At 40.8% G+C, this 23,165-nt stretch overlaps 1 protein-coding gene across 4 annotated transcripts in view; it reads right to left on the bottom strand.

Moving 5' to 3' along the window:
* Positions 1 to 23,165, bottom strand: part of CCDC68 (coiled-coil domain containing 68) — a 52,337-nt gene that overhangs the window by 5,122 nt on the left and 24,050 nt on the right. For all 4 annotated transcript variants that reach the window (XM_037508483.2, XM_054694035.1, XM_054694036.1 and 1 more), the window contains 3 exons: positions 19,915 to 19,997; positions 4,444 to 4,549; positions 2,447 to 2,530 (listed from right to left, as the gene is read on the bottom strand). In XM_037508483.2, coding sequence (XP_037364380.1) covers positions 2,447 to 2,530; positions 4,444 to 4,549; positions 19,915 to 19,997 — 273 coding nt within the window. The remainder of the gene's footprint in view (positions 1 to 2,446; positions 2,531 to 4,443; positions 4,550 to 19,914; positions 19,998 to 23,165) is intronic.

The following is a 23,165-nucleotide window of genomic DNA, read 5'->3' as shown; positions in this document are numbered from 1 at the left end:
CTAAACACAGGATAAATATTCCCAGTGTACTACATTATATCTTAGAATTACAACCATAAAATCTACATATGTATGTTATTAAATTTTGACTCTGTCCCTGACTAATGTCCCTGATAAACTAATTGATGTCAATTTGTTTATCAGTCCAAACTTAGAAAAACTCAGATGGGGTGGGAGAAATTTCCTCCACACCCAACAACACCACTTCAGGAAGCAGAGGGAATGTGAATAAGCATGAGAATGCCCTTTATTTTTAGTGTAAACTTGATAAACCAAACATGAACATCAAAATATTTTAAATTAATAAGTAGATACAATGAAAACAATGCAAGAGAGGCCATAATGCAGTAGTACTTAATGACTATATAAAAGACACAGACAGAAGTCACCACGATTAAAATAATTTAAGACATTTTCATACACCAGGAGCTATAACCTAGACCCGAAGACAAGGTGAAATGGACTAGGTGGAAAAGAAGAAGTAAATAGAGATTTAGACAAAGTGTATCCGCAATATCAAAAGAACCTGAGAAGTTACTAGAGTTAAAAATCAATCCCCAGCACAACTTCTGGGGTCGGGTGCCTGGGAGATCAGGTGATGTGTTTTAAGAAGCTCACTGGGTGATTCTAATGTCTGCTCAAGTTTGAGAACCACTGAGCTGAACTAATAGTTTTCCATGTTGGTAGTTTTGTAAATATCTGGGGAGATTTAAAATCTATTGAAGACTAAGTCCACCCCTAGAGAGTCTAATTGGTTGCAATTGGGATTCAGAAGGTTTCAGAACTGCACAGGTGATTCTAATAGACAGGTAATTAATACACAGAGTAAAGCAAAGATGTGCATTTTATGCCTCATCCCTCGGCATCTATAGTAATACCTAAAAGATGGAGCAAAAGTCCTCACACCTCAATTATTTCACTGTGATTTTTCAAGAGCTAAGCACTTAAGTCTCACTCAGGAAAAGTACTTCAAATTTGATAAATTGATAAGGATGTTCCCTGTTTAAAGGAGTTTGTTCTAACATACACTCCAAACAAGCGCAGGCCCCTATCACTGTACTTTTCAAGCTAGAAAGCAATTTGAAACATAATTATCATGATGAAAATGAACATTAGAATAAAAACATTCTGTGGCTGGACAATTACATAGAAACTATTTGGATTTTTTCCAAAACAAGCTATTCGTTTCTCAAGTCGTCGAGTACCAGACAGTACAAACGCATAAGATTTGTCATGTTAGACTGCCTTTATTTTAATTTATTTCAAATTCCACATTGATTTATTTCATCTGCCATGTTTAACTATTCTTGATTCATGGGCTTTCACAAGCTTTTCATTTAATTAAAACAGCTCCATGCATGAGTTTTATCATATCATTAGTTTACAAAACTACAAACCACTGACCAGAATATGCCTGCCATTATTATGACTCTATCCAAGGAGAGTTTATTGACAGTTTTCCAAATGAACCTCATTTTTTGCATACTTAATCTTCTATCAGCACACTCTTGGAACTAGATTCAATTTTAGAGATGATGGCGATTATATGAAGTGGAATAATCCTCAAAGTTTAGAAAATGGAGTAATTTCTGAAGATACATGTACATGAACACGTCATCAGTGAAGAAGCTAGGTGGGGCCTCCCTGGTGGCGCAGCGGGTTGAGCGCAGTGCTATGAAGCTGTCCACAGCCTCTGCAGCATCAGTTCAATTCCCGGCCAGCCAGGGAGATATCCACATGGCACAGCAGACCTCTCCTGTCTCACCCGCTGCTCCCCTCAGCAGTGCCTTCAGTCCATCTGCCTGTTCTGCTCCCCATTCTGTCTCTGGTGAATCCTCTCACCCTCCCACGCCTCTAGCCTATACCCCAGTTCTTGTATAAAATAAATAAATCTTTTTTAAAAAAAGAAGCTAGGTGCATGAAATATGAGATGAATGTCAGAGCTGGAAATTAAGGTGAAAGAGATGCAAAAGTAGAAATAAGAGTAAATAAGTTTGGGCTTCCTGTTGATGCAGGGGTTAAAGTCTCAGTGCTATGAAGCTATGCCAGCCACTGCAGCACTGCAGCATGAGTTCGATGCCCAGCCAGGGAGCTGACCTACATGGCACTGCAGACCTCTCCTGACTCACCCGCTGCTCCCCTCAGCAGTGTTTCAGGCAGTCTGCCTGTTTTGTTCCCCACTGTCTCTGCTGAATCCTCTCACCCTTTGCACCTCTGGTTTACACCCCCACTCTTGCATGCAAAAATAAATAAATCTTAAAAAAAAGAGAAAAAGAAAAACTGTGCAGAGTGTTTCTTTAGAAGTCTCTTGCTATAAACAGACCAGCTACGACTGGACACTTGAGTGGACAAGGGTTCGCAGAATCATTAGCACACTCCAATGCAGGAAAACTCTCTCACACAGAAACACACACACAGAGAAATATACACCAGATTTGCTCCTTACCTGGGCTTCAAGTATATTGACTTTCTCTTTCAGAGTTTCAATTTTTTTATCTTGTTCTTTTAAATTCGTTTTTAACGTTTCCATCTAAGAATTAGGAAACACAATCGGAAAAATCTCATTAGACAACAGGGAATAGTTACTTAAGTCAGAAATTGTATAGATTTCTGTGGTCAAATAATGTTCGTCAAATACAAACAATACATTACAAAGCATTAGTGGACTCAGCAGGCTATCGAAACTGTGGGGCAAATTTGTACCTGAGGCTCAAAATGCACAGATGGGCAGACAACATTGTTAAACATTTTCCTCTCTGGAAAACCCATGCCAGCCAAATTCAGGAGAGGACATCCTGCAGAAAGGAGCCCCGGTCCCCCTTCCACTGCTCAAGTACCTAACATTTTCATCCTGCAGATGCAGAGGTCAATGGATGTGGGGCAAGAAGCCCCTGCCTGGGAAGCCCTGAGGCAGAAATCTGGTTAGTCAACCTGTGTCAGCAGGAGGTGAGCCTGCTTTGCTTTGAAAGATAAAGCATCTGGGGTCTCCCTGGTGTGCAAGGGGTTAAGCATGAGAAGTATGAGAAGTATGAAGCAATCTGCAGCTAATGCAGCACTAGTTTGATCCCCAGCCAGGGAGGTGACCCACAGGGCACAGCAGATCTCTCTTGACTCGCCCGCTGCTCCCCTCAGCAGTGTATTTCAGTTAATCCACCTGTTCTGTTCCCCACTCTGTCTCTAGTGAATCCTCTCACCCCCTGCACCTCTTGCCTGTACCCCAGTTCTTATATGCATAAATAAATAAATCTTAAAAAAAAAAAAGGACCTCCCAGTGGCACAGCAGTTTGAGCATAGCGCTGTGAAACTGTCCGCAGCCTCTGCAGCACAGGTTCAATTCCTGGCCAGCCAGGGAGATTCCCATATGGCGTGCCAGACCTCTCCTGACTCTCCCGCTGCTCCCCTCAGCAGTGTATTTTGGTCCTTCTGCCTGTTCTGCTCACCACTTTGTCTCTGGTGAATCCTCTCACCCTCCCGTGCCTCTGGCCTGTACCCCAGCTATTGTATAAATAAAAAATAAATCTTTAAAAAAAAAAGAAGAAAAGAAAGATAAAGCATCTGTCCAGAGGTAACATGGAACTGGGGATGCAGGGTGATGAAGTGCAGAATGGTGCAGAAAGAAAGGGGACTCATGGGTCTGAAGGTCAGCTGTGATGCTGCCGTCTCTGTCACTTAACCAATGTGCTCCTCAGTTTTCTCACCCGTCAGATGGCAGTGTGGGCTACCCTGTAGGTTCTTTCTGGCACTCAAGTGTTGTGACTCAATTCTCTAGCCTTGTGTTGAGCTCACAGCCAAGCCAGGACAAATGTCCATGCACGTCACAAAGACATTTGAGTGATGTGGGAGGACTCTTTTTGAGAACAAATGTTATGTGGTAACAAAAGGAATAACATTTCTATTTTAATTCTAAAGGAGATCACCCCCAAAATCAGATGAATATATATCCTAGTGGCCTAGATGAGTGTACAAGCTGCATCCAACTGGCCGCCACTACAATCACCTCTTTTGTTTCGCCCACCAGGTGTTCCTAGAGAAGAAAGACTAGGCTACACCCTGTCTTAACATCCCTCCAGCGCAAATTTTCTGCTTATGAGCTCAGAAAAACAGCTCATTTCTTCTGCAAGAAAAGCTGAATCTCCTGATCTATAAAATCTTCTAAAGAATAGTGAGCATTATCTGGTTCAGAATACTTAAAAAAAAAAAAATCACTGAAACATCTAAAAATCAATTCAACACAAATTCCCAAACGTCTTTAGTGATAACATTCTAAGTGTTGGCTCACAGACAAGAGAGGGCTTTGAAATGACCACGTTGCATGAGAAATTAAAAGGAAACCTAAGTGAGGGGAAGAGCTTCATTGATTTTTAGCCCAGACAAGCCACTCGTGTTTGGTCTCCACTCTGTAAACAGACCATCTACCGGAGAAACACACTTGATTAAGCTGACCTCCTGGATGGCACTGCGCAGGTTCTGGTGTTGGGAATGAATCACAAACTGCAGATGAGAGATCTGCTCCTGGAGAAGGGCAATCTCCATCTGAAGATCCTGGCAACTAGAAATGCAAAGGGTGAAAAAAAAAACAGAGAAAAAGATTTGTTGATTTGTTATGTGATTATTTTTACAGCTATGCCTGAAGGCTTCCCGCCCCCACCCCATACACACACACACAACACTACCAACGGACATCATATGGGTGAGATGCCCAGGGCCCCATAAATCATACAAGATATATGACATAGTGAAGGCAAATAACTAAGAAACAAGTTTTGATGAGCTCATGGAATGAACTCGAATCAGAATATCAATCCAACTCAAAAGTTCTTTCGGGCTACCTGTGATGTCCCACCCTCCAGCAGGCAGTTTTCAGCTAAACGAAGCATTTACATACCTAATCTGTGTTGCTTATGAGCACCCATAGACCCAGCACCCACAGAATGTACAATAATTACACAGGGATAGCTGAGATAGCGCATTGGGCCAGGAATGGAGATTTTACATATATCAGAAACCAATTTCCAGTGATAGGAGGTTAGAATAATATTGTGGATCGCCTGTGTTTATCTTTTAGACTTCCTGCTTTGGGTGACTCTACTACCTGGTAGTGGAACAAGAAAAAAAAGGAGGAAATTATATTCCAGCTAATATTGCCCACAGACACTGAAAAAAGATGGGTCAAGTCTGAATCAAGGTTAATCAAAGCTCCATTTAAGTAGCTGGGATTGATTATACAACTTTTGACTATTTCTCTTCTAGTCATTATTATCAGTGCTATGTGGCAACATGCATGTGGGTGGGTCACCAAAGTGGGGAGCACTGTAACTATGGAAAAATCACCCCCCCTTTCCAAGCTTCAGTATAACAGAAACAATAATTTTCTACTTTTACTACTTTTAACACTATCCTATAAACTTAAAGAGGTACAGTAAAGGTGCTTTTGGAAAATAAACTTTCCACAAAACGACATGTTAATGTTACTTCTACTTATGCAGGTTTTACAATTAGTAGCCAACATTCCAAGCAATTCTGTATTTTATAGTCTCTACAAGTGTTAGAAGGGTCATGGAAATTCTTATGAGAAGGCAGAACATGTTCTCATTATGATAACAAAGAATTATTCTTCATTCTGTTCCATTTCACATACTAAAACATTACTTCTCAAATTTAAAATGCATTGGAGGATCTTATTTAAACATTTCCACCAGCGTGTTACAATGTACATTCTGATTCAGCTTGCTGGGGCAGGGCTCGAGATGCTACACTGCTGACATTCTCCGGGTGTTGCCAGTGATGTTGCTGGTCCAGGGACCAAGCTTTGAGTAGGGCAGCACTAAAGTGCCATAGTGACTCAGCAACTTTTAGTATTGAATAGAATCTCTCCGAGTTAAGTAACTTGCAGGCAACTTGCAATATTTAAGACAGTTCTAAATGCGGTTTCTTCCTTCGGTTTTGTATGAGAATTTTTTTAAGTTTGTTTTACTGAAGAAAAATTAATTTGCAAGGGGGGCGGAGCAACATGGCGGCGAGGAGACGCTGCGAGTAAGATCTCCCATTAAAAAAAGTGAATAGGGAGGAAAAGCGGCAGGTCCCAGTGAGAACTGGGACACGGAAGATAAACAGGTGACGCCAGCGAACTGCCCGAAGAAGAAAGTGGCCATAAAAGAGGACTAGAAGGGAGGGAAGCGCAGAACCCTGCTCCCCTCCCCCGCCCACAGAGGCGGCACTCTCCGACCAGCAGAGAGGAGGAAAACAACAAACCAAAACGACCCACAAGAACAAACGACGCAGCAAGCGGGACTGTGAGTGGAAAGGAACTATTGCAGCCACCACACCCCGTGAACGGGAGCTGAGGCGAACCCTGCAGGATCCGCCGCAGCGGTGAGCGAACGGCTCCGGGCGCCATTAGAGAAGAACAAAGACCCCGGGAGACGCGCACACAGCCCGGGCTGCCGGTAAGCCTGCGCGGAAACGCGGCGCGCTCGGTGCGCTTGAAAAGCAAGTGCAGACCTGGATCGCGGCTGCCCAGGTCCCCGCGCCTGCGACCTAGGCTTGCGGGGAGACGCGCGGAGGTCCTCACTGAGGTGAAGGTCCCTCCCTGAGTGAGCAGGAACCAGGCGCCCAGGCACGGGAGCGGGGTTCAAAAGGCGCCATTCCCGCGCCACTGAACTGGGCTACAGCCCGCGTCCTGGAACTGAGGGCTTTGAACTGAGACCCGGGGCACGAAAATTCGGGGCGTGGTTTCTCCACGACGGTGGGGCACAAGGCAGACACAGCACCCCAAAGCTGTTGAGGTGTACCCTACCATTCCCGCTCTGTTCTCTGTCCCACGGGGTGGGGGGAGGCGAAAAACAGCCCCCCAAGGACAATAGGAGAGATCTCTGGCGCCACCTAGCGACCAGGAAAAAAAAAGTCACTAACACCCTATAAAACAGGACATTTCTTAAGACTGCTTGAAAAGGGCAGAAGGTTTCTGGAGGACCCAGTGGCCAGCCGGGAAGTTATTCCACGCCAGGCCCCTTCCGACCAGCAGTCTGAGCCCACAGAGGGAGCAGGCACCCACGTCCGGGGCAGACCGGGTGCGCAGAAGAGTGTGCCTGAAACCGGAGGCGCAGGGACTGCATCCCGCTTCGCCATTTGAGAACAGGGACATTTCTTCAGTAAAAACTGCCTAAAACCAGCAGAAAGCTCCCCCAGAAGACAGAGATGGCTCCTGGAAGAGCCAGAGGGGAGCGGAGAAGTTCACCCAAGATGTCAGTCAGTCCGAGCAACACAGTGTCCCAACGCATACGACAAATTAGAAAACAGACAGTAGGGAGTAGAAGAACCACACGCAACCTAAAAACTCCTCAGGAAAGAAGCACACCACAAGAAGAAAACCACTCCCCAGATTGCAACGACAGCAACTTGGAAGAACTTCTGAGCCTTCCAGAAAGAGAATTTAAAATTGCCATGATTAAAAAAGTGATAGATCAGAAGAAGGAAATTGAGTCCCTAAAGAGGGAAGTAAGAGAAATGCAGGAGATCAAAGAATTAATGGAGGAACTAAAGAACTCTGGGAAAAGCAATGAAAGCAGAATAGATGAAATGGAAGAACGAATAAGTAATCTTGAAGACACAGAAATAAAAAGAACCAAAACAGAAAAGGAAAGAGAAGTACGAAGGAAGAAGAATGAAGAAAGACTTCGGGAACTATCTGACTCCATGAGGAAAGGAAATATAAGAGTTATAGGAATTCCAGAAGGAGAGGAGAGAGATGTAGGAACAGAGAAAATATTCATGGATATAATTGAAGAGAACTTCCCAAATGAGAAGAAGGAGCTGAAAATTGATATACAAGAAGCAAGAAGAACACCAAACTTCCACGACGAAAGGAAAAACACAGCAAGACACATAATAGTAAAGCTCCCAAGAATCCAGGACAAGGAAAAAATAATGAAGCTGACAAGAGGGAAGAAACAGATAACATTCAAAGGAAAACCAATCAGGCTGACATCAGACTTCTCTGAAGAAACACTACGGGCAAGGAGAGAGTGGAGGGACATAGTCAACAGACTCCAAGAAAACAGATGCCAACCAAGAATACTCTATCCCGCAAAGCTCTCTTTCCTCCATGAAGAAAGAATATGGACCTTCCCAGACAAAGAGAAACTCCGGAATTTCATTGCGACTAAACCCCCACTCCAAAAAATACTACAAGGAATCCTAAAGCCAGAACCTCAGAGGGACGAATAACAACGAAAGAAGACCAAAAAAAAAAAAAAGTTATTAAAAGAATAAATAAATAAAATCAAAGGAAAGACAAACATAATGGCAAATACAGATGCTAACATATCAATATTAACTCTAAATGTAAATGGACTAAACTCTTCAATAAAAAGACACAGAGTTGCAGCCTGGATTAAGAAACAAAACCCAACCTTTTGCTGTCTCCAGGAAACACATTTAGCTACAAAAGATAAAAATAGGCTCAAAGTCAAAGGATGGAAAACAATCCTACAAGCAAATGGGCCAAAAAAGAAAGCAGGAACAGCTATACTTATATCAGATAAAACAGACTTCAAACTCAAAAAAATAAAAAGAGACCCCAATGGTCACTACATTATGATTAAGGGGACAATACTTCAAGAAGAAATAACACTCATTAACATATACTCACCAAACGAAAGAGCACCAAAATATATCAGACAACTGTTGTCCTCTCTGAAAACAGACATCAGAGAAAACACATATGTAGTGGGAGACTTCAACACACCACTATCAACAATGGATAGATCAACAAGACAAAAAATAAGTAAAGAAACTAAAGCTCTAAATAAGGACCTAGAGCATTTGGGCTTAACAGACATCTATAGAACACTAAACCCAGAAAAAACGGAGTACACATTTTTCTCAAGCGCACATGGATCATTCTCCAGGATCGATCACATACTGGGGCACAAGACAAACATCAACAGATACACCAAGATTGAAATCATACCAACCATCTTTTCTGACCACGAAGGCATCAAACTAGAAATAAATCATAAAAAGAAGGCAAGGAACTATCCTACCTCATGGAGATTAAAAGCCACACTACTGGAAGACCACTGGACTAACGAGGAGATCAAAGAAGAAATTAAAAAATTCTTTGAATTGAATGACAAGGAGGACACCAATATCCTAAATGTATGGGATGCAGCAAAAGCAGTAATAAGAGGAAAATATATAGCAATAGAAGCTCACATCAAGAAACAAGAAAGAACTCAAAGAAACAACCTAATCTCTAAGCTCAAAGATCTAGAAAAAGAACAACAAAAAAACCCCAGAACCAGTAGAAGAAAAGAAATAATAAAAACCAAAGCAGAAATAAATGAAATTGAAACTAAAAAAACAATCCAAAAGATCAATGAAACCAAGAGCTGGTTCTTTGAAAAAATAAATAAAATAGACAAACCCCTAGCCAGGCTCACAAAGGAAAAAAGGGAGAAAGCACAAATACACAGAATCATAAATGAAAGAGGAGAAATCACAACGGACACAGCAGAAATCAAAAGAATAATCAGTAACTACTATGAACAGTTATATGGAAACAAGTTCAACAATCTAGAGGAGATGGACAAATTCCTACAACTCTACAATCACCCAAAGCTAGATAAAGAAGAAATAGAACACCTAAACAGACCAATTACAAGCAGCGAAATTGAAATGGTAATTAAAAACCTCCCCAAAAACAAAAGCCCAGGACCTGATGGATTTACAAATGAATTCTACCAAACATTCAGAGACGAATTAGTGCCTATCCTTCACAAACTCTTCCAAAAAATTGAGAAGGAAGGGACAATACCAAACACGTTCTATGAAGCCAATATTACACTAATACCAAAACCGAATAAGGACAACACAAAAAAGGAAAACTATAGGCCAATCTCCCTAATGAACACTGATGCAAAAATCCTCAATAAAATTTTAGCTATCAGAATCCAACAATGTATCCATAAGATAATTCACCACGACCAAGTTGGATTCATTCCAGGGGCACAAGGATGGTTTAACATCCGAAAATCAATCAACGTTATCCAACACATCAACAAAAAGAAATATAAAAACCATATGATAATATCAATAGATGCTGAGAAAGCTTTCGACAAAGTGCAACACCCATTCATGATAAAAGCCCTTGAAATTCTTGGGATACAAGGAACATACCTCAACATCATAAAGGCCATCTATGACAAGCCAACAGCCAGTATCATTCTCAATGGTGAAAAGCTGAAAGCAATTCCATTAAGATCTGGAACAAGACAAGGATGTCCACTCTCACCACTGCTTTTCAATATAATACTGGAAGTCCTAGCCAGAGCAATAAGACAAGAGAAAGACATCCAAGGAATCCAAATAGGAAAAGAAGAAGTCAAACTATCACTATTTGCAGATGATATGATAATATACATAGAGAACCCCAAAATCTCCACAGAAAAACTAATTCAACTCATCAATCAATTCAGTAAAGTGGCAGGATACAAAATCAACACGCAAAAGTCAGTAGCCTTCCTATACACAAACAATAAATCTGAAGAAGAAGAAATCAAAAAAAACACCCCTTTTAGTATCGAAACAAAAAAAATCAAATATTTGGGAATCAATCTAACAAAAGAGGTAAAGGACCTATACAAAGAAAACTATAAAACACTGTTAAAAGAAATAGAAGAAGACACAAAGAAATGGAAAGACATCCCCTGCTCATGGATTGGAAGAATAAACATTATTAAAATGGCCATCCTACCAAAAGCAATATACAGATTCAATGCTATTCCAATCAAAATCTCAATGGCATTCTTCAAAGAAATAGAACAATTATTGATGAAATTCATATGGAATCACCAAAAACCCCGAATAGCCAAAGCTCTACTGAAAAAAAAAGAAGGAAATGGAGGCATCACACTCCCAGACTTCAAACTCTACTACAAAGCCATAATCATCAAAACTGCATGGTATTGGAACAAGAACAGACATACAGACCAATGGAATCGAATAGAAAATCCAGAAATAAACCCACAGATTTATGGTCAACTAATCTTTGACAAAGGAGCAAAGACTATGCATTGGAGCAAAGAAAGTTTGTTCAATAGATGGTGCTGGGAAAACTGGGTCGCTACATGCAAAAGAATGAAGCTTGACCACTACCTCACACCATACACAAAAATCAACTCAAAATGGATTAAAGAACTAGACATAAGACCTGAAACCATAAAATACATAGAAGGAAATATAGGCGAAACACTACGGGATTTGCACATCAAAGACATCTTTACAGACACATCACCCAAAGCAGTGATAGTGAAGAGAAAGATAAACAGCTGGGACTACATCAAATTAAAGAGCTTCTGCACAGCAAAAGAGACAATAACAAAAACAAAGAGAAACCCCACCAACTGGGAGAACATTTTTGCACCCAACACTAATGATAAAGGACTGATCACAAAAATCTGCAAAGAGCTGATGAGACTCAGCAACAACAAAGAAAATAATCCAGTCAAAAAATGGGCAGAAGAGCTAAAAAGAAACTTCTCTGAAGAGGAAATGCAAATGGCCAACAGACATATGAAAAAATGTTCAACATCACTTGTAATCAGGGAAATGCAAATCAAAACTACCATGAGATACCATCTCACACCAGTGAGAATGGCACATATTAAAAAAACTAGCAACAACAAATGTTGGCGAGGATGTGGAGAAAAAGGAACTCTTGTGCACTGTTGGTGGGAGTGCAAACTGGTCCAACCACTATGGAGAGCTGTGTGGAGATTTCTGGACCTACTAAACATAGAGCTTCCATATGATCCAGCAATTCCACTCCTAGGTATTTACCCAAAGGACACAGAAACATCAATTCCAAAGAGCACCTGCACTCCTATGTTTATAGCAGCACTGTTTACAATAGCTAAGCTTTGGAAACAACCCAAATGCCCAAAAATAGATGACTGGATCAAGAAGATGTGGTACATATATACCATGGAATATTACTCAGCATTCAAAAAAGATAAACACATGCAATTTGCAGCAACATGGATGGCACTGGAAGGGATCATGCTCAGCGAAATAAGCCAAAAAGAAAAAGAAAAATACCGGATGGTCTCACTCATAGCAGGAATCTAGAAAACTTAAATAAGGGACCAGGAAAATGAATATAAGAAAGTGAAAATCAAAATCAACAAAAACTATGAGCCAGAGACACTTTTTGGGGGGTGGGGGGCGGGAGGGGAAGGATTGGGGTCAGAATGGGGCGTTTGCAATTGTATGGGGGAATATAAAAATAAAATTTAATATTTGAAAAAAAAAAAATTAATTTGCATATAACTATAGAAATTCTTCCCCACATATAAATAATATATGATAGCCATTGCTATATTTATTTTTCTTGGGAATTAAATAATTTATACTACAGATACTGTACCATTACACAGCATGTATGTCACAAAATACAAGCAAAATTAGTTCATTATTGGTTGTAGCATAAACATGGAAATAATCTAAAAGTTCATCACTAGAAGACAAAAAGATGTGGTGTTTTCATACCAGTTTTTTGCACATATACGTATGTATCACAAAGGCAGGCCAATAGAATAGAGAAGACAAGATATGGATTTTATGCCTCATCCCTCAGCATCTACAGTGATGGAAAAGCTTTATGGCCATTGAGTTAGAACTTGCAGAAGCAACAACTTCCAGCTCCCTCAGCATTTATAAAGCTCAAGTTCAGTGAACAGTTGCTCTCACACCAGCCTGTATTAACATTCAACTCCAGTCATCCCTCAGCTCAGGCTTCAGAGACTTTCTGGTCAAGAGTTTAGGAGCCTAAGAGCATCTCAGCAGCTGAGCAAGAGTGAACTCAAAGTTCTCCAAGGAGACACCAGACCTGGAGGTTTGCCAACATTGCAAACCAAGAACGAACGAGAGGGTTCACCACCCACAGGGCCAGACAGCCTCAGAATTTGAGAGAGACTGGGACCATCTCAAGGAGGAGGTTGAGAAGTTGGAGTGTTGTTCAGAACCCCAGGAGAGCAGAGGAACTGAAACATTCAAAGGATGGAAGTGGAGCACCTGAGGGGGAAAGATTCAAGCACTGGAAAGAGATGAGCGAGGACCCCCATGCATCAAAGGCAGTCATGAATCTGCCCCACACTGGGGCCACAATTCAAAAACTGCTCTAGTGAGACAGGAAAAAAGGAGCAAAGAAAAGGAGGAAGGGGCAGTGAGACTCAGTACTTTCCTAGGAAATAATGAGAAGGATCTTGGGACGCTTTGCAGAGTTAGACCGTCTCTGAATACTCGTAATACATAAAGCCCTGTGAGGTGGTAAAGCTGAGTATGCAAAATTGCTCTCCTGTGTCCTGTGATGACCCAGAACTCTAGGACCAAAGGGTAAAAGAAGCTTTTGAAAACCAGGTAGGGTGTTAGATCTTATGCTCCCCAAAATACGAAGCTCAGGAAACTTCTCCTATGGATTCCTTGAGAGCATGATCATGAAGTTGACTGTAGACAAATACAAATTCTAAATAGATCTCAAGAGGGAAGAAAACTATTCTAGAAGCACTCAAAACAAAGGCCATTCAGGCTCCTCTGAATTAGCTCACTAGAAGGAGATTAAAGAAGTAGCAGAAAATCTCTTAGGATTGTTCTATATATAGGAAACCTAGTCACCCATTTAAGGTTTTTCAATGTAAGAATATACACTTCAAACAGCTGTTATTTGAGCTCCTTTAAGTCATGTTATTTAACTTTCAGTTAAAGCACTCAGTCTCTTAAGAGACACAAACCAAACAGCAGGAAGGAAATATAATGAAGACCAATTCTAGAAATGGAGGCAAAACTCTTCTAACAAATGTTAGATCTAGGATTCATGCTCAGTCTCCCAATGCCATGATCTACTTTTTGATCATTTTCCTCTACAATGCAATAGAATAAAAAATATAAAGTACATGTTAAAATGAAAACCAATGGGAAAAGTCCACTTCTGGAAAGATGTAGATGTTCTCTCTACTCTTCCCACTAAGTACAAATAAACCTTGGATATATGAGAACAAATATAAGAAGACTTGGTGGAGACCTTGGTGAGATGAGGGCTTCTTGGATGGACTTGCTTCTTTCCCCTTATTTCCCACTAGCCATAGTGTGTATAAAACATAGCTTCACAATTAACAGCAAATCATTACTTACTGACTGTCCCTAGTAACTTCCTTATTTTTTTCAATTATCTTAGCAGTCCAGCGACTACAGTGCAGAACCATCGCTTGGAAGGAGACGGCACTGGGTCAGACCCAGTTGGTGCATGCATTTTGAAAAGAACCCTAAACTTACTCTGACCTGTCCTCAGTATAATACTAAGATCTCCACCTCTAGGTGAGACTTATTCTCCATTTTCTTATAAAGAAGCATATCCTCCTCCTTTGGCTATCCAGAAACTGTTCCTTCTCCCCTCTACTCTCCCACGCCCATTTAATAACATCATCCCTTGTGTTAGGCAACTTGTAGCCTATATAAGGGAGAAGCTATGGTCCCTCAGAGAGACACTCACCTTTGAGATCTCCCTGGAGCTTTCTGTCACTCTGTTGTTTCAATAAAACTCTGTTTAAAATTTAACTCCTTGGTTAGAGTCCTCATTTCATTCTTGAATGAGAAACTCAAGAATCCACTCTCACCAGGAAAAAAAAAATTGTCTTGGGATCTTGAGATCCACAGAACAACACAATGGTGAGTTCTCTGGGTTTTCTTTTTCTTTCTTTTTTTAAAGATTTGTTTTTATTTATTTATGTATATAAGAGCTGGGGTACCGGCCAGAGGTGTGGGTGGTGAGAGGATCCACCATAAATAGAGTGGGGAACAGAACAGGCAGGTCTACTGAAATACACTGCTGAGGGGAGCAGCAGGTCAGACAGGAGAGGTCTGCTGCGCCATGTCAGTTAGCTCCCTGGCCGGGCATCAAATTCATTCTGCAGTGGCTGGCGATAAATTGATAGCACCGAAACTTTAACACCTGCACCATCAGGGAGGCCCAAAAAGAGATGTTTTTTAATGAGAGGTTAAAAGTGACTGTGAGGATTTGATTAATATAATGTTCTATACATACCCATTTGCAAGAAACAACTGCCATTTCTTCTGAATTACAAACTTAAAAGTTATTCTTAGATGTGATCCTTAATATGAGAAATCCAAGTTAGAACTTACTGAATCTGTTTATCAAAATAGCAGAATCAGGTTCACTGCAACTCAAGAAAGTCATGGTGTGTATGAAGCCTCCCATCTATGCCTAAGGGAGATTAAATAACCCAGAACTCTCTCTCAGTGCTATGGGTGTTTTGAATAAGGGAGGCCACCTACAGGACTGGGAGCAGGTGCCCATGGAGAGCCATGTGTTGAATGACAAAGTTAGGGGTTGGTCAACATGATCAACCTGCCTAGCCCAGGGAGTAGCAACAGGCAAATCAGACTCTTTCCTGTTATTGAAAGGAAAATACAGAAAATATAAACTAACCAGTGAAAAGGGGGAGTAGGAGAGTGAATGAATCAAAGAACAAGAATGAAAATGTACAAATACTGGGGTCTCCCTGGTGGCACAGCGGGTTGAGCACAGCGCTGTGAAGCTGTCCACAGCCTCTGCAGCATGGGTTTGATTCCTGGATGGCCAGGGAGATTCCCACATGGCACAGCAGACCTCTCCTGCCTCGCCCGCTGCTCCCCTCAGCGGTGCCTTCAGTCCGTCTGCCAGTTCTGCTCCCCTCTCTGTCTCTGGTGAATCCTCTCACCCTCCCATGCTTCTGACCTGTACTCCAGTTCTTGTATAAAAATAAATAAATCTTTAAAAAAAAAACCTTCCATTTAAAGAAAAAAAAGAAAATGTACAAACACCTATTACTGAACGAGAGCATAAAAATATGGTTCAAACTGGCTGCGAGTAGTTCAAACCAGCTGTGAGCAGTTCAGACTGGCTCCAACTGGTTCCAACGGGCTGTAACTGGATCTGACCAGCTGTGAGTTGTTCGAACTGGCTCTGACTGGTTCCAATTGGCTGTAGCTGGTTCTTTCTGGCTGTGACCAATTCCAACCAGCTGTAATCAGTTCCAACTGGCTCAAACTGGCTGTAACTGGTTCTGACTGGTTCAAACTGACTGTAACCAGTTCAAATGGTTCAGACTAGGTGTAGCTGGTTCAGACATGTTCAGACCAGCTGTAACCAGTTTTGACCAGCTCAAACCAGCTTTAACTGGCAGTGACCACTATGGACCAGTTCAGATCAGCTGTAAACAGTTTTGAATGGTTGAAATAAGTCTTGACAAGTTCAAACCAGTTCAGACTGTCTGAAACGGTTTTGAATAGTTCATAACAGCAGAAACCAGTTCTGACCTTTCCAGATCCATTTCCAAGCTGGTTTTGAACCTTCCAGAGTGGCTAAAACCGGTCCTGACCTCTTCTGACTTGTACAAACCAATTGAAATTGAAAACACTTGAAGCCTTTTCTGACTTGTTCAAAGAACTGAAGCTGAAAACAACTGGATCTGAAACCTACTGACAATGGTTCTAGTTCAGACAAGTTGGTTTTAAAACCAGATTAAATGCTAAAGGATTGCCCTCCTATGAGATAACATCCATCCTCTTTATGGCCATCTCTCTCACCCTTTTTATTTGTGGTGTTAAGTAAGTCTTTACTGCTTTAACTAAGAATCTGATCCATACTGAATTCTTTACCTTGTTACCTCACAAAGTGAATACCTCAGAAAAGTAATAAACATAAATATTTGTGATACCTACAATCTATGAAAACTACATAAACCTTTCTAGAAACACAAAGCATTCATTTCCCTCAAGATATTCCTAAAACTTTTTTAAGACCTTTTTGAGAATCCTTTATAACAACTGCTCCTATATAACAGAACTGAAAGAATCTTTGATCAATCTGATTTTTATTTTTATTAAAGATTTATTTTATTTATACAAGAACCGGGGTACAGGCCAGATGTGCAGGAGGGTGAGAGGATTCACCAGAGACAGAGTGGGGAACAGAACAGGCAGTGATCAGTCTGATTTTTAAAATAGATTTTTGGCTTCAAAACTGACAAATACTGTGTTATTGACAAAAATTATTATTTAAAGAAAAAATGAAACTCAGATTATTTGGATTCTTAACAAAAATATATTGTACCCATCAGTACTTTTGCTGCTTGAAAAAGCTTTCTTTTAGGAAAAAAAAAACTATGTCAAAAATTTATGAATATTTGTAAGCTGTGCCAAAGGCCTATGGGTATGTTCCACAATGCTCTCCTTCATATTCTACAAAGATATGGAACTGGTCATGACTGGTTCAAACCAATTCACTTGCTGAAACAGTTTTGACTGGTTCAAATGGGCTGAAAACGGTTTGGACAGATTCAAAGAGGTTCTGACCAGGTGAAACTGGTTCCAACCATTTCAAACTATTTCCAACATACTCCAACTCCTTCACAGAAGAGAAACTGAAACTGACGCCAACTGAAAGTGAAACTAACTGATACTACCACCAACTGGCTCAAAACGGATAAAATTATTCCCAAACAGTTCTGACCAATTCAAAACAAGTGAAACTGAAACTGACTGAATCCAGTTCTGACTTTTTCAAAGAACTGAAGCCAAAACCAACTGAAACTGGAAACACATGACACTGGTTCTAACAGTCAAAATGCTGAAACCAACGCAAACCAGCTGAAGCCGGTCCAGGTGGGTTCAAACCTGTTCTGACTGGTTGAGACCAGTTCAAACTGGTTGAAACCAGTTCAGACCGGTTCAAATGGGTTCAGGCTGCTGAAATCTATTTCAGTCGGTTCAGACAGGTTCCAACATGGTCAAACCAGCTAAAACCAGTTCAAGCCAGTTTAATCTGGAACTGGTTCAGACCAACCCAAAATGGTTCTGAATTCCTCACACCTGTGAAACTGAAACCAACTGAAACTGAAGTGAACTGAAAGTGAAAACAACCGACAGTCCTTCCTTCTGGCCGAAAACAGATGAACTAAATTCCAGAAAGTTCTGAGGTGTTCAAACCAAGTGAAACTGCAACTGGCTGAATCCAGTTCTGACTTCTAAGAACTGAAAACAGAACCATGTGACTCTGGAACGAGGTGACACTGGTTCTAACAGGTTTAAAGTTTGAAATAGGTTCATACTGGCGAAACCAGTTCCAACCAGCTCCAACCATTTCAAAGTGGGTGAAACCAGATGAAACCAGTTCAAACCAGGTGAAAAAGGTTCTGACCATTTCAGACTGATTCAGACTGGCTGAGATCAGTTCAAACTGGCTGAAACCAGTTCAGACCGGTTCCAGCCTGCTCAAACTGGTTCCGAATTCCTCATAGTGTTGAAACTGAAATCAACTGAAACTAAAATGAACTGAAAGTGAAACCAACTCTCAGTGCCACTGAAAACAGACATAATAGTTTCCAAAAAGTTCTGAGGAGTTCAAACCAAGTGAAACTGTAACTGACTGAATCTAGTTCTGTCTTCTTCTAAGAACTGAAACTAGAACCAAATGAATCTGGAACCAGGTGGCACTTGTTCTAACAGCCTCTCAGTTCTGACTGGCTGAAACCGGTTCTGATTGGCTCAAACTTACTGAAAGCAGTTCGTACCGGTTGTGAGCAGCTGAAACCAATGCCAACTGGTTCGAACTGGTTCAGACTGATTGAAACCAGTTCAGACTGGCTGAAACCAGTTCCGACTGGTTCAAATCAGCTGAAACTGGTTCATACTGGTTCTGAGCTGCTGAAATAGGTTCCAGCCAGCTCAAACTAGTTCAAACCACCTGAAACCGGTGCCAACAGGTTCAAAACAGCTGACACTGGTTCCAAACTGATAGTGAAACCAACCAACAGTGCCCCCTACTGGCTCACGATGGATGAAACCATTTCCAAACTGTTCTGACTTTTTCAAACCAAGTGAAACTGAAACTGATTGAATCTGGTTCTGACTTCTTCAAAGAACTAAAGCCAAAACCAAGTGAAACTGGAACCATGTGACACTGGTTCTTACAGCTTCAAAATTCTGAAACTGGTTAAAACCCCATTCGACCATTTTAAATGGACTGAGACCTGCTGAAACCAGTCCGACCAGTTCAAACTGGCTGACACCAGTTTGGATTTATTCAAACTGGTTGAAACTGGTTCCGACTGGTTGAAACCATTTCTCACTGATTCCAACTGGCTGAAACTGGTTCTGACCAGTTCAAACAGGTTGAAACCACTACTGACTATCCGAAACCACTTCCAAATGGTTGAAACTGGTACTGACCTGTTCAAACTGGCTAAAACAGGCCTCCAAACAGTTCAAACTGACTGAAACTAGCTTAATCAGTTCTGACCAGTTCAAACTGGCTGAAACCCATTTGGACCGGTTCAAACCAGTTTTGACTTCTTTAGAAAACTGAAACTGAAACCAAGTGACACCAGTTTTAACAGTCTCAAAATTCTGAAACCAGTTCAAACTGGCTGAAAAGTTCAAACTGGCTCAAACCGATTCTGACCAGCTGAAACCAGTTTTGGCTGGTTCTAACCAGTTCTGACTTGTTCACAGAAATGAAAGCAAAACCAACTGCAACTGAAGTCAAGTGAAAGTGAAAGCAATTGACACTGCATCCTACTAGCTCAAAATGGATGAAATCGTTTCCAAACAGTTCTGAAGAGTTCATTCCAAGAGAAACTGAAACTGACTGAAATAGGTTCTGACTTCCTCAAAGAACTGACAGCAAATCCAACTGAAACTGAAGCCACGTGACACTGGTTCTAACAGGCTCAAATTCTGAAACCAGTTCAAACTGGCTGAAACCAGTTCTGACTGGTTCAAACTGGCTGAAGCCAGTCAAACTGCCTCAAACCAATTCCAAATGGCTAAAACCATTTCCAACCTCTTCTTACATACCTTTTGTTGTAGGTAGCATTGGGTTTGAGTTGTAGCAGCTGCTTTTCCAAAGACAATTTTTTTTCTAGCAATGTTCTCTTTTCCTAGGAGAAAATAAAAGACAATTTTTGCTTTTTTCTCCCTCTTTCTGTCTCTCTCTTTCTCTATATGCATGTGTGTGTAAGGCATTTTTGCAAATTGTTCAGAAAAGATGCATCTTACAATACCAACAATACGTCTTGTGCTAAGATCTAATTTCAGATGGAGCTGTACTGCTCAGGTGCTCTCCTGCATGGTTTCAAGTAGCTCAGTGACAGGTTAAGACAAGCTTTCATTCCCCTCACCTGCCTAGAGTTTTTGCATCTCCACTGAGATATAACCTAATCAGTAAAATATCTCCTGTTTCCCTCCACTCTACCCCCAATATTATACAAAGTCCCTGCTCATCTCTCTGTAGACATTGGATCCTCCTCCTCCCATTTCACCTGCTCTCCTCCATTAGGCTGAGCTGTTGGCATTTACGGACGTAGCTGCACTTATTTTGGTAGCTACCTGCTCACATGGCATCTGTCAGAAAGCAGAAAAATAGTCGAGGTATTTTAATGAAGGATCAAGGCCACAAATGATAGTCACATCATTTTTAGGAGAGGAAAGAAATTACAACACTTTGAGGAAATATCTAAACAAATGCCTTATGTCGTTATTAAGCTAAACCCTTTCCATCCAAAAGAAAAATAAATAAGTCCATGAAAAAACAAGCTGGGACACTCGTGTTCTTTTTTCATATCTCTGGTAAGAGATGTTTTAAAATCATTTCTGCTGCAATATTTTTGCAGCTACTATAAAATCAATCCTGTATAGCAAAAACATTGGGAAGACTTTGGACTGTACTGGTTTTGAAACTTTGTGGCTGCATAATTTCTGCCAAGTGATAAGACTTTAATATCTCAAAGTCTTACAACTGTTAAGAAAAAGTAACCATATCTTGGAAATCTAAACAATATACAGCATATGGTTTCATGGCATGTTGGTCATTGCTTAGAAATCTGGCTCAAGGATTATTTAATTCACTTAGAGAATTTCCTTGGGTTTGATGTTATTATTTTTCATTTGAGTAGAGCCCTTATTCTGTGAATTTGCATGTTAATAGGTAGCTTTCTGCTGGGAAGAAAAGATAACCTGAAAGGTTAGGGTGAAATTGCCTTAAGGAATGTTAACCAGTTTTGTGTTTAATCTAGTAATCCTATTCTGTGTCTTTGTTTTTCAGAATGCCTATAAAGAGTTACTTAAATATTATTTAACTTAGTGTTACTATCTTACTGGTAACACTATATCTATATTTATATCTATATCTATCTATATATGCTATACCTTTTTCAATTTTTGAATATACCTAAAATGGGGATAATACCACCTACACTGAAATGTTGGGATGATTAAATGGTATATAGGAGAAAAGCCCTGATGCAGCTAGATCTCAATATATAATCACTTAAAAGTGTCAAATATCTCATGTTGTATGTCTTCTATCTTTTTTAAATTATATTAACTTTTTCTAATTTTCTCTGCATTCTTGTCACACATAGAAACTGTCCTGATGGAGCCCTAGTTGAATAAAAATTATTTCTAAGGGATCACAGATAAATGTTGTAAGCTTATTATGATACTTGGATCAAAGAAATACATCTCTGATAACATATTTTGAATTTTCAGAGAAGAAAACAGTGTCTCACAAAGATTCTTCTTATGAACTTACTCTTGATTAATGGATCTTAATAACCAGGGTTCAAGCAGACCACACCACTGGACAAGTGAACTTTACACTTTGGCCAAGTGTCTAAAATCTAGTTTGGGCACTTAATCCTTCCTTTTTGACAACAGAAAGTCACACTAATCCAGCCTCTCTCAGGGGCAGTGTCTCCTGGAAAGGGACAGTAGTGCACAGCGCCACCCAGTGGGCAAACCTCCCCTCTGAGGGCCAGAAGAATGTCCTCACATTCTTAATCGCAGCAGACACCAATTAAAATTTGCCAAATGCTAACATCTAAATGACTTAGGAACGAGGCACTCATTTTTATCTGGCATCACAGAAGATGGGGCATAATGGAAAGGATTATGAACTTTAACTGGAGGACTGTGGAATAGTTCCTTGTTCACATTGTCCTCATTTATAAAATGATGATGAGAAACTCAGTGGTCTCAAAAGTGCCTTCGAGCTCTAAAAATCTAATAGAGCTAAATCAGTGACACTACAAAACAAATATGATGCAACAGAATTGCACAGCTAGTAAAAGGAACATATGCCATATTAAAGTGCTCTTACTGAGCGTTTTTGCCGGCTTATCACTGTTTATGGAATTCATTCTCACTGCATTCTTGATTAAAGTGGGACAGATGGTGAAGGTTTTAAGTAATGTGTTCATTACCAGACCTCATACCACTAATGGCTATTTACTGGAGCAGTGGCTTGTTCAAGTGAGTAGAGAACGCAGCCTTCTCCAGGGGGCACTCACTACCAGGGCAGTATTTATCAATCTTTGTTCTGGATGTTCATTTTTTAATTTTCATTTCCTCTTAGAATCCTGCCTTTTTCCTAATAATACAAAAATCCAGACCCCCTTCCACTCATACATACTACACATCTGAGAAAACCCTGTCTCAGCCTGTATTTTGAAAGTCTCCTTAAACCAAGATATTGCCAAGGATTGCTTCTTAGAGTTTTATGTATTTGCTTGTTTGTTTCACAAATATAAAGTATAAAACCTTTTTCACATTGTCCTTTCACTCCATCCCCCTGTTTCTGCCTCCCGGGCATTCCAATAAGCTCCACTGTAGGAAGGCACTGAGCTAAGGTATTCTGAAAGATGACTGTATGGTTTTCTTTTCTTTCTTTTTTTTTTTTAAAGATTTTTATTTTATTTATGCATACAAGAGCTGGGGTACAGGCCAGAGGTGCAGGGGGGTGAGAGGATTCACCAGAGACAGAGTGGGGAACAGAACAGGCAGACTGACTGAAATACACTGCTGAGGGGAGCAGTGGGCGAGACAGGAGAAGTATGCTGTGCTATGTGGGTAGCTCCGTGGCCGGCCAGGGATCGAACTCATGCTGCAGAGGCTGCGGATTGCTTCATAGTGCAGCGCTTAACCCCTTGTTCCACCAGGGAGGCCCCTGTATGGTTTTCTGAACCAGGGACATTCTGGCCACTTTGCCACAGAGCACCTGGACACTGCCACCGTCATTGGTCAAAATAAATGCTAGGCCACCCCTTCTC

This window comes from Talpa occidentalis, unplaced genomic scaffold, assembly GCF_014898055.3.
Source record: "Talpa occidentalis isolate TD23 unplaced genomic scaffold, MPIMG_talOcc4v2.1 talOcc4.13, whole genome shotgun sequence".
Taxonomy (NCBI): domain Eukaryota; kingdom Metazoa; phylum Chordata; class Mammalia; order Eulipotyphla; family Talpidae; genus Talpa; species Talpa occidentalis.
This window is presented reverse-complemented; position numbering and strand designations above follow the sequence as displayed.